The following is a 12,018-nucleotide window of genomic DNA, read 5'->3' as shown; positions in this document are numbered from 1 at the left end:
CCATATAAGCAAGATGGTGCATTACAAGCATAGACTGTATATAAATTATGGAAGTAGTAACCGTGAGGTCACCAAGTGGTTTGTGGCCTGCTCGTTGGAAGCCTCGAGTTCAGCGTTACACTCGTCGCCATCTTGTTTCCGATACGGGGAGCAGACCATATCTGGACTGTGGAGGAGGAGAGGGATCTGATCACTGACTACAGCCTCTCTACACCTCAACCTGACTGAGAGAAGCTGCTGCTAATTCATGTTAGCATTAACTGGAGCATTAACTGGGATGTTAGTTTTGGCTAGCAACAAACAAAAACAAAATGTATATTATTTCTTAGTTTCTTTTGTTCAGACAAGGTAAGTAGGAGATGTTTTTACCTGACATGTTTCGACTGACAACTTCAGTCTTCTTCAGAGGTGTCAGCTGATCGCTGTGACCTGTCTTTTTGTGGAGTTCCTCATGGGGCGTGGTTGTGGAACTCCACAAAAAGACACGTCACAGCGATCAGCTGACACCTCTGAAGAAGACTGAAGTTGTCAGTCGAAACATGTCAGGTAAAAACATCTCCTACTTACCTTGTCTGAACAAAAGAAACTAAGAAATAATATTCAGAAGCAGACAAAATGAAATTGCTGGAAATACAAAATGTATCTTTCTTACCTCAGAAAACTGAGCAGCGACTCCTTGGAGTGTCTGTTAGTCCAACCAAACGCTGAACAAGACATTTTTACTGAACAAAACGTTCAAATAAACTGTCATTAAGTGAAAATACAGTGAAAGGGTCAAAGTTATGAGACCAAACCAGTAAACGTCCTCTTTTCTATCTATATAACGTTATATATAACTTTATTGGCGCGTTGCCGTGGATACGCATTGTTCTGCTTCTCTCCTGATGACGGCTTGTCTTGTTAGTGACCTGTCAATCAAAGGTAGCCCCGCCCCAAATCATAAGATTCTTTAGCTTCTATTTTCTTCTAAATGGGGCCATTATTAGAACTATTAACATGAAATTATCTTGAAGAAGATTTTTTACTAGCAATTGAGACCATAGTGTTGTCCTAAAAAAATTTCTGAGGTATTAAATCAAGTGAGAAGTTTTCCCATTTTGCATTAAAATGAATGGACAGAATTATTTTTCTGGAATGATCGGTAGAATGCAGCTTAAGGCGCTTGCTGTTTTGTCTCCCTGCTCAGACCCGGAGGTTGCCGCCTCATTACAAGCTTCGGCAATGCAATGAAATCGTACACACTTGCCTCTTGTTTTAGTATGGTGGCTGTCATGAATACTTTATTCATATTTTCTTTTGCTGACATTAGAAATTTCCACAACTAACTGTCACATTTAGCGTTAAGATAATTATTTAGTTAGTATGTTCTTAAATGGTTCAGACTTTTGGTAATGCTATCTAAGTTAAAAGTAAATTTTCTCCTGATTTGTCCGTCAGAAAAATGCAATTTCGGAAATACAGAATAAAAAAAACTCTCACTGACTAGTAGCATTATGATGGATTAAATGAATGTAAAAAGCCGGTTCACTTGCAAAAATCAAGTTACATAATGCATTTATTAGAATTCTAAAAGCTCATTACAGAACAGTAATCCATTTAGTTAGTGAAGCTATTCTGTGAGGTTTTCTGTGTGACTGACGGCAGGTTTCCTCAGTGCTTATAACTGCTTCAACAGCACAAGAGAACACTGATTAAGGCCAACAAACCTTTAGGAAAGTAGCTTTTATTCTGCTTTTCAAGTTTTAATCCCACTGGTGTTGACGGAGCTAAAATACATTTAAACTGTAAAGGAATCTTTAGTTTCCACCCAGACTGTAGATATGAGTTCATATTTTGAGTTCAAGGTGTAACCTGAGTATTTCTAGGCTTATAAAAAATCCCAAGTCAGACAAAAAGTATTTGTATGTCCTTCCTCTTTGTCACCAAATTAAATTATTTGCTCCTAACCTACCCTTATTTGTTTCATAGCACCAACATTTTTATACTGTATATTCATATTTATTCTGCACTTGAATTCTATTCTACTCCTTAATACATACTCCTTCTTTAGACACTTTATTTTTTATTGTATTTTATTGTATTTTTATATTTTATTGCTTGAAGTATGCCTAGGTTGTTCTTTTTATTTAATTGTGTTGTTTATGTCTCTGTGTGTAATGCTGCTGCTACACTGTAATTTCCCAGCTTGGGATAAATAAAGTCTATCTATCTATCTATCTATCTATCTATCTATCTATCTATCTATCTATCTATCTATCTATCTATCTATCTATCTATCTATCTATCTATCTATCTATCTATCTATCTATCTATCTACCTACCTACCTACCTACCTACCTACCTATCTATCCATCTATCCATCTATCCATCTATCCATCTATCTATCTATCTATCTATCTATCTATCTATCTCTGGTGTCAGTGTTGGATTGTGACTTTGCTTTCTCAAAGCCGCTGTATAACTAAAATGTTTTTTTTCTTCCCCCACCCCAGATGTATGTTCATCATGGTATCCATGATTTAATTTTTAACTTTGTGGGAACGCTTGAAGCAAGCCAGGTATGTTTGAATTCTCGCCTCTTCCCCACACTGACCGACTGCTCTGTCTCTCTTTACAAATGAAGGAAAGGCCAAATAACACATTTCCTCACCTCTTGTGGTGTCTTGCCATTCAGATAGTTTTGGCTTTATGTGTTTATGTTTGAGATGTCTGCCTCCACTTCAGTACAATGGAAGTATTTTGTGGTGCCTACAGCTTTAAAATAATGCATTTTTTTTAATAAAGTCTTTAGCAACTTGAAACTGTGTTGTGGTTGCTCTGGGCGCTCTACAGTTTTCACTGTAGGCAGTTTTTCTTTGGAGCTGCTTTCTATTAACCCATTGAGGCCTGAAAAATCGCTGGGCGATTTTAAAATAAGCCTCTTATTTTCTGGAAATTCTGAAAAAATTCTGGAAAAAAAAGTGCCAACTCTTCTACTAAATAATAGATTTTTCAGCCTCTGTAGCAGATAGAAATGAAATTAAAAAAGGTATTTGAGAGCTTATACAAATACTACAAAACGATGTATCCGCTTTCCAGGCTTCAATGGGTTAAAGTATTTCAAATGATCATCAGCCTGTTAAAATCATTTATTGCTGATGTTCATTTGACACCTACCGTGACTAGTTCTCTAACAACTTATAGCTGTGAGTGAGTTAAAAACTGATAAAATTGCACAGTTTATGAAAGCACCAGTAATCTGTGAAACACCTGAAACAGATGGCAGATTTGACAGTTAAAGGGGGTTTCTTTTTGCATCACCAAATTTGGGGGTTTTACATTTTTTGTCCGTGACTTGGCAAGTTCTTTTTTTTCTTACCAACTATAACGAGCTTATTATAAAACGTATCTCTCAGACAAAAAAATGTGCCAAGTAAAACCACAACAGTTGAATTTTGCCAAGATGAAAACTTCGCATTATTGAATGAATCAACGATGCATGTGGTTGTTGGATGTGATCTACCGGTCAAAAGTTTTAGAACACCCCAATTTTTCCAGTTTTTTATTGAAATTCAAGCAGTTAGAGTCAAATCAACAGCTTGAAAGGGTACAAAGGTAAGTGGTGAACTGCCAGAGGTAAATAAAAAAAGGTAAAATATAACGTGCATTTCAGAATTATACAAGTAGGCCTTTTTTCAGGGAACAAGAAGTGGGTTAACCCTTTGATGCACAACATGGGTCTAAAGTGACCCGACAGAGTTTTTATGTTCTATATCTTTGCAATAATTCATCATTCAGTATTCCAGGTTTTCCTCAATTAGTTTGTTTTTGATCATCATACATCCTAATATTTATGTTTTCCTTTATTAATTTTGAATAGAATCCCTTTATCTGTCACTACTCTTCTAATACACAACATGGGTCAAAAATGAGCCATATCCATTTTTTAGCTAAGTAGCTTGCTAAGCTAACTACTTAGCTAACTTCTTGGCTAAGTAGTTAGCTTAGCAAGCTACTTAGCCAAGTAGGTAGCTATGTATTAATACAAAAACTTTTTTTCTTCATGAATTATGAGAAGCAAAATGAAAATAATGATCTGTGTTTATCAAAAACAAGATATTTAAAGAATACTTAGAATATTCAATCATGAAATAAGTTGATATCAAAAGATAGAGCACAGAAACACACAGCAGCATTAAATAACATGGGGAATGAATGCAGGTCATTTTTGACCCATGTTGTGCATCAAAGGGTTAACAACTTAACTCTATGGAGTCTTGGGCTATTTTGTCCATTGAATTCTTTTCATGTCTTTGTAAGTCATTTTGTGTCTTTTTTTTGTCATTTTGTGTCTTTTTTTTTGTCATTTTGTGTCTTTTTTTAGTCATTTTGTGTCTTTTTTTTAGTCCTTTAGTCCAACATAAAATGTGATTTTTAATCTTTTTTTTACTTTCAAAACACTATCATGCTCAATAAAGAATTTTAAATGTTGAAAATGTGCATTAATTTCAGAGTACTCTGAGACATTAAACTGCATCATTTTCAATTAAATTCTGGAAAAGTTGGTGTGTTCTAAAACTTTTGACCAGTAGTGTACTTTGATGTCGCTGTAGTGTGAGCATTGTGTGGCAGAGCTGCTCTCACGTCTCCTCTGCTGCTCATCAACAGGACGCTGCATTCAACAAAACAACCAGGAGTCTGCAGGAGCTGCAGCAGAAAGAGCTCGGAGTCAAACCAGAGTTCAGGTCAGTTCAACGAGCTGCAGCTGTGGAACACCTGAAGGTTGATGCATTGTCCGTTTAAGTTCCACTTCCTCAGATATCAAGATAATATCTATCATGTTATCTCATTTGTGTTTTTTGTCAATGTTCTGTGGTACTGTGCTGGTGCATTCAAGACATCTGAGAACTTAAAAGCACAAACAGTCTCACGATAAAACAAACAGAAGCAGCTGGCAGAAGAAGCCAATTCATCTTAACCCTTTGATGCACAACATATGGACAACACTTCTATTGTATAACATGGGTCAAAAATGACTCATTTATCCAAATTTGAATTAAAATCAAATTACTTAATACTATAATAATAGTAATTTTTTTCAAATAGTTACTTTCCACACTCATATATTTAATATATTTAACATATTTATGTATAATTTTGTCACACATACAGTGTATCTGGAAGGTTTTCACAGAGCTTCACTTTTTTCACATTTTTTTATGTTTCAGCCTGATTCCAAAATGTATTAAATTAATTTTTCCTTAAAGTTATACACACAATAACCCCATAATGACATTTTTTACCCATGTTGTGCATTAGAAGCGTAGTGATACAAAAAGGGTTTTTATTCAAAAAGTAAGAAATGAAAAACAAAAAATTAGGATGTATGATGATCAAAAACAAGTTGATTGAGGAAAACCTGGAATACTGAATGATGAAATTAATTTATTGTAAAGATATAGAAAATTAAAACCTCAGTCGGGTCACTTTACACCCATGTTGTGCATCAAAGGGTTAAAACTGTTAAATTTTTTCAAAAATGGTCACCTGTACTGCTGTGTCAAATAAAAGAGATTTGTAGTTAATTGTCTAAAATATTCATAAACAGCTTATATCAAAAGTATTAAATTGTCTGTTAATGATTATGTTATTAGTAACATTTACTAAACACAGATGACATCATTGTGTTTCAAGTCCTTGACATTGGAACGAGCAAGTCCTTATGAAAAGTTTTTTTTTTCTCCAGAGCTTTCAGCAGACAGGGTTATAGTTTTGGCTGGGTTCATGCATTTGGCATGCATTTTATGAAGATTGTGTCTTTTTATGTGCTCTTGTTATTTATATATATATATATATATATATATATATATATATATATATATATATATATAGTAAGCCAAAATACACTGTGTACAAACAATAGTTACACTCTTCAGGTTGAGCGCGTAAAATGCGCCATTGAAACCCATTCAAAATGCAATTTTTGATCTCACTTACGTCAAAGAATAATACATTTTTCAAGGCTTTGGCTTTGGAAGTGATCATTTTTACTACTTTCCACCAGATTGCGTCATTTTTACCATATTCAGCATTTAGAGAACAACATGCGACAGAAAATGACTAAAAAAAGAAACAAAGTGATCAAAAAAAGACACAAAATGACCAAAAAAGACATAAATGACCAAAAAAGACACAAAATAACAAAAAAGACACAAATTGACCAAAAAAGACAGAAAATGACCAAAAAAAGGAAACAAAATGACCAAAAAAAGACACAAAATGACCAAAAAAAAAGACGCAAAATGACCAAAAAAGACACAAAACGACCAAAAAGACTAAAACACATGAACACTTTAACACAGTGGAGACAGAGCTGACTTCCAAAATGATTTGGCGACCCCCAGAAATCATCTTGCGACCCCAACTGGGGTCCCGACCCCAAGGTTGAGAATAACTGATCTAGAGAGACAGGACAAACTCATAACAAAAAGAGTTATTTACACAGACAGGTCTATAAAAATGGTGGCATCATGACAGAAACCTGGCATAAAAAGGTTAAAATATTCAAAGTGTTTGATATCAATAATTAGATCAATATGGGCAAAACAAATCAGTACAATAAAAGTAGAATAAGATATTGTACAATGTTTTTTATAGCTTGCTTTTTAGGAGTGCATGACCAGGCCCTGAGGGTTAATCTAACTTCCCCTCTAACTGCTCTGCTCGCTGTACCTTTCTAAATATATCCCTAAACTAAAACACCTGTCTCATATTCTGATCCTGTTGTTGTTGTTGTTGTTGTGTTTCTGCAGTATAAACTTGTCTCGAGCAAAGAGAGAGCTGAGTCAGCTCAACCAGCAAACCTCGCCGCTCCTCAAACTGCTCTGCCTGCGTAGAGTCGCCCTGACCGCCACCCAGAACCCCAGAGCCACTGGTATGCACCTTCTATCAGTGTCTTACCGGCCTTATTTATTATTATTATTATTATATATTATATGTCATATTATTTTACTTATAATTACTTTATTTATATTTTTCATTTTCATTTTATTTTTATATTGTTTATTATCTATTATTACATATTATATTATATATATTATATACTGCACTATTATTATTATTATATACCGTCTAGTCACTATAGCATTGTTGCCATCATATCACCAGTTTAATTATTACCATCATCTTGCCAACCATCCTACCAACTGATGTTCTTTTTTAAACTTCTTAAGTGTCCTTGTTCTATTCTGTGTGTTTTTTTTCTATTGTTGTTTTTATTTATGCTACCTCAGTATTTTATTCTATTGTATTTTATTGTACTTGAATACCGGACTGCTGTGACAACCGAATTTCCCTTCGGGGATGAATAAAGTTATCTATCTATCCATCTATCCATCTATCCATCCATCCATCTATCCATCTATCCATCTATCTATCTATCTATCTATCTATCTATCTATCTATCTATCTATCTATCTATCCATCTATCCATCTATCCATCTATCCATCCATCCATCCATCCATCACAGCTTGTCAACTCTTTTTGTAGCCAGTCAAGAGTCTTTCAATTCTTGTTTGGGGGATTTTTTGCCCATTCTTCTTTGCAACCGGCTTCTATTTCTGTTCTATTCTTGTGGGCCGTTTTGCATGCACTTCTCTTCTTCCTATCTTCTGTTGATGCATTCTAAGTGTGACTCATATGAAGTCAGCTGTTTACCTCTGTGTTAGAGGCAGCCTGAACTCTCCGTGATCTCCTCCCGCTGTCTGAAATCAGATCAGCTGGCAGGACAATACCTGCTCTGTCAGCCTCTAATGTGTTTGTCCAGTTTGCTTTAGAAATCTAAGCTTTTTGGCAAACAACGAGCTCCGCTGTCAGCCTGCGGAGCGGTACGATCTGTTCCTAATTAATGTTTGTCAAGTGCCCAATTTAGTCATTTGTTTTGGACAGAGGGAGAGTGTCCGTCAGCCCCAGAACTTCATGTGTTTATCTTGTGTGTTTTTACCTAACTCTCTCTCTCTCTCTCTCTCTCTCTCTCTCTCTCTCTCTCTCTCTCTCTCTCTCTCTCTCTCTCTCTCTTTCTGTCTGCAGTCAGTATAGAGGCTGTGTGTGCTGACGACCTGCTCTCTGTCATCCTCTATCTGCTGGTAAAGACGGAAATCCCCAACTGGTGAGCAGGGAGCTGGGATTTATTGTGACCTTTGACCTTGTGGAATGTGTGGAATAAACACAAAAGCTGATTTCTGGAGAAAATGTCCAGTCATGTCACTCCGTTCTGTCATCAGTCACGTGGAGGGAAACTTAAAGACGATGAAACTCAGAGTGAAGACGAATGCTGCACACCAAATTGCATTCTTTTTTATTTTTGGCTGCCCATGCAAAATATGTACTGTTGCATGCAGTATGCATACAATTGGGACACTTTGGTCATAATATTGGGCCTTGACCTTTGACCCTCTTGCTCATACTTCATACCCATCCAGCTTCTGTTAGTGAGCTGTCAGTTATATGAGCTGCACAGAGAATTGTGGGTCAGAATAGCAAAAAAAGCATCCTGAAGAATGCAAGAATTTTTTCTTGCATACCGTATAGTATGATAATATGGATTAGAGCAGACCTGGGCATTGGGCGGCCCGCGGGCCACATCCGGCCCGTTGGCTGTCCTTGTCCGGCCTGCGTGAGGTTACCCAGAAATTAGAAATCAATATAACCGCAGTGCTTTTATTTTGAAAAAAATAGCAAACATTAGCATTAGCACTAGAGCTAAAAAGCACTTTTACTATAGTTAAGACAACAAATATAGCCACTAATATGTATGACAGAATAAAATAAACTTTAACAAACCTTGTGTCCTGTCAGCCGCCACTATAGAAGCCTTTTCATACTTTATATCAACTTTATATGAATTACGACGCACTCGTTATTATTTACCGTTCGTTTTTTCATTTAACCGTTCTACCGGTTATTTCCTGTCACTACCTTTCAAAATGAAAGCACCCGTTTCACACTGGACGGCACCTTTTCAAAATAAAAGCATCACAACATTGTTAAACACCTTGAAAATGTACAAACATGAAAAACAAGCTATATAATACAAAAACATAAATAGGAAGCTTACTAAAGGACATTTACAGTTGTGTTTAAAATAAATGGAATAGTGATATAGTGATTGGAGTATTTACTACTATACTATACTATACTTGATTTACTCCACATTAACAGTCTTATCATAACATGTGTTCCTATCAGTAGCAGCTCAAAACCAGATAATTTACTGTATTTTATAAAGCGATTAAATTAATATTGAGCAGAATTTAGTTCAGAGTTTTGGTCCGGCCCCTGCAACCTTCGTGGTATTGGTCATGTGGCCCCTTGGGAAAATTAATTGCCCACCCCTGGATTAGAGTCTTGCCAGCAGCTCTAAAAGGCAGCCCTTGGGCAAAGTGGTGTTTTGAGCTAAATGCTAACACATCATAATGTAGCTTGCAAACATTTGCAAATTATCAGTAAACACAAAGTACAGCGGAGGCTGATGGGAAAGTCATATACCTGAGTTCTGCAGGTATATGGTCATAAACAGAAGTATTAGGCACATTTAAATGTTGACCTGATGATGGTGCAGCTCATACTGACGGGAGCATGAATGTGTGTACAAAACTTCAAGGCAATCCATCAACTAGTTGTTGTGTATCAGTCAAAAATATGAACCTGCTGGTGCAGCAAAAAGTCAGCAGGATTCATTGTCTGTGTGAACAAAATTACATCTGATTTAAATGTTTGTTTGTATATTTCCGTCTGGACCAAAGTGGTGGATGTACTAATGTGGTCAGAGGTTAAAATTGTGGCTCAGAGTAAAATATCTCTTGGATGGATTGTGATGAAATGTGGCTCAGACTTTCATGTTATTAGTTGTTATCTAGTGATTCTCCACTGCAGCTTGATTAAAAACAGATTTATTTTTTTATCCTTCCTCCATAATGGCACGATGTTGCTCAGACAAACAAATACTGTGCAAAAATGCTTAACCCTCCTGTCGTCCTTCCGGGTCAAATTGACCCAATCTGTTTTGACTATTCTTTCTTTCCTCCCTCCTCCTGTCTTCCTCTCTTCTTTCCTCCTTCCTTCCTTCTTTCCTTCCCTCACCCCTCCTTTCTTTCTTTCTTTCTTTCTTTCTTTCTTTCTTTCTTTCTTTCTTTCTTCCTTTCCTCCCTCCTTCCCTTCTTTTCTTTCCTCCTTCCGCTATCTCCTTTCCTTTCTCTCTTCTTTCCTTCCTCCTGATTTCCTCTCCTTTCCTCCTTCCTTCCTTCTTTCCTTCCCTCGCCCCTCCTTTCTTTCTTTCTTTCTTTCTTTCTTTCTTTCTTTCTTTCTTTCTTTCTTTCTTTCTTTCTTTCTTTCTTTCCTTCCTTTCCTCCCTCCTTCCCTTCTTTTCTTTCCTCCTTCCGCTATCTCCTTTCCTTTCTCTCTTCTTTCCTTCCTCCTGATTTCCTCTCCTTTCCTCCTTCCTTCCTTCCTTCTTTCATCCCTCCCGCCTCCATTCCTTCCTCTATCCTCCTTCCTTCTTCCCTTCCCTCACCCCCCTTTCCTTCCCTCCTTTCTTTCTTTCTTTCTTTCTTTCTTTCTTTCCTTCCTCCCTCCTTTCTGCCCTCTTTCCTTCCTGCCTCCCTCCTTTTCTCCCTCCTTCCCTCTTTATTTTTTCCTTCCTTTCTTCTCCTCCTCCCCTTTCTTTCCTCCATCCTCATTCCTTTCTCTCTCCTTTCCATTCTTTCTCCTTTTCCTCCTCTCTTCTTTCCTTCCTCCATCCTTCTTTCTTTCCTTCCTTCTTTCCTCCGTCCTTTTTTACTTCCCTCTTCATCCTTCCTTGACCCGAGGACAACAGGAGGGTTAATAGAACAGTCTAACTTTCACCAAAACTTCCTCAAAGAAGCTTGAAAAAGGAGACGATCCAGGTTAAAATGTTTAGTTTCAGCATTTACTTACAATAATTAAGTACAACAGCTTGAGATAAATGACCTGTTGAGGGTACCAGACAGGGTAAAAACATAATACAGCTAAGCCAAATCACATGGTTCCTCGTCGTAAGAAGCTCAAGGTTACCTCCTGTGAGTCGGTGTCCGTCAGTAAATTTAATCTACAGGGTTCAAAACGTAATCTGGTCCTTTGATCTGTAGACCTGATAAACACTGAAAACAGCTGGAGAAAATGTTCAGATGAATAATTCTGTCCTCAGGATGGCCAACCTGAGCTACATCAGGAACTTCTGCTTCAGCCACTCCAGCAAAGATGAACTCAGCTACTGTCTGAGCACCTTCGAGGCTGCGGTGGAGTACATCAACCTGGGGAGGCTGCAGGACACCAACTCTGTGAGTCACACGCATCCACAGCACTTTTATTAAGGTCGGCATAGTTTCTCTGCAGCGTTTTAACCCATTAAGGCCTAAAGCGCCTGGAAAAAAATGCCTGGAAAACCTATGGGCGATTTTCAAATGACCCCCTAAAACCTGAAGTTTTTCTGGAAATTCAACACCTACTAAATAATAGATTTTTCAGCCTCTGTAGCAGATAAAAATGAAATTCAAAAAGTATTTGAGAGCTGATACCCGTGGCTTTCATACGAAGTTGAGTTTATTTGTCCAAACCTTCAATAAAGTTTTTTAAAAAATTAACAAACTCAGCAAATGTTGCATTTGACTGAATAAAAAATCCTATGCATAATACTAATACATGCCCATTAGCAAGATGCAAACATGATATGACCACTGGAAGAACAAGACATAGTTCTCATTAGCCTACTGTAATAAAAAAAAATAATTATCATAATAATAATAATAAATAATAATAATACATTTTATATATTGCACTTTTCAGGGTACTCAACGACGCATAAAGTAATATAAGACATAAACAGTCATGATTTCTTATATCATCATCACAATCAATTATTATTATTATTGATATTAATATATTATCAATAATATTATTATTATCTCCAGATGGCCACAAATCTGTCTGTTCTTCGGTGAAAATATGTCGTCTAAAAACAT

General features: G+C 36.6%; 1 protein-coding gene and 1 long non-coding RNA gene across 2 annotated transcripts in view; one reads left to right on the top strand and one right to left on the bottom strand.

Moving 5' to 3' along the window:
* Window positions 1–12,018, bottom strand: part of LOC131973076 (uncharacterized) — a 139,001-nt gene that overhangs the window by 51,196 nt on the left and 75,787 nt on the right. The window lies entirely within an intron of this gene.
* ankrd27 (ankyrin repeat domain 27 (VPS9 domain)) overlaps window positions 1–12,018 on the top strand; it is a 70,572-nt gene that overhangs the window by 24,945 nt on the left and 33,609 nt on the right. The window contains exons 7-11 of the mRNA XM_059334894.1: window positions 2,493–2,558; window positions 4,648–4,724; window positions 6,792–6,913; window positions 8,069–8,147; window positions 11,205–11,337. Of these exons, the coding sequence (XP_059190877.1) occupies window positions 2,493–2,558; window positions 4,648–4,724; window positions 6,792–6,913; window positions 8,069–8,147; window positions 11,205–11,337 (477 nt within the window). The remainder of the gene's footprint in view (window positions 1–2,492; window positions 2,559–4,647; window positions 4,725–6,791; window positions 6,914–8,068; window positions 8,148–11,204; window positions 11,338–12,018) is intronic.

Source organism: Centropristis striata, chromosome 6 (genome assembly GCF_030273125.1).
Source record: "Centropristis striata isolate RG_2023a ecotype Rhode Island chromosome 6, C.striata_1.0, whole genome shotgun sequence".
In the NCBI taxonomy this organism is placed as follows: domain Eukaryota; kingdom Metazoa; phylum Chordata; class Actinopteri; order Perciformes; family Serranidae; genus Centropristis; species Centropristis striata.
Note: the sequence above shows the minus strand (reverse complement) of the source record. Positions and strands in the feature narration are given on the sequence as shown.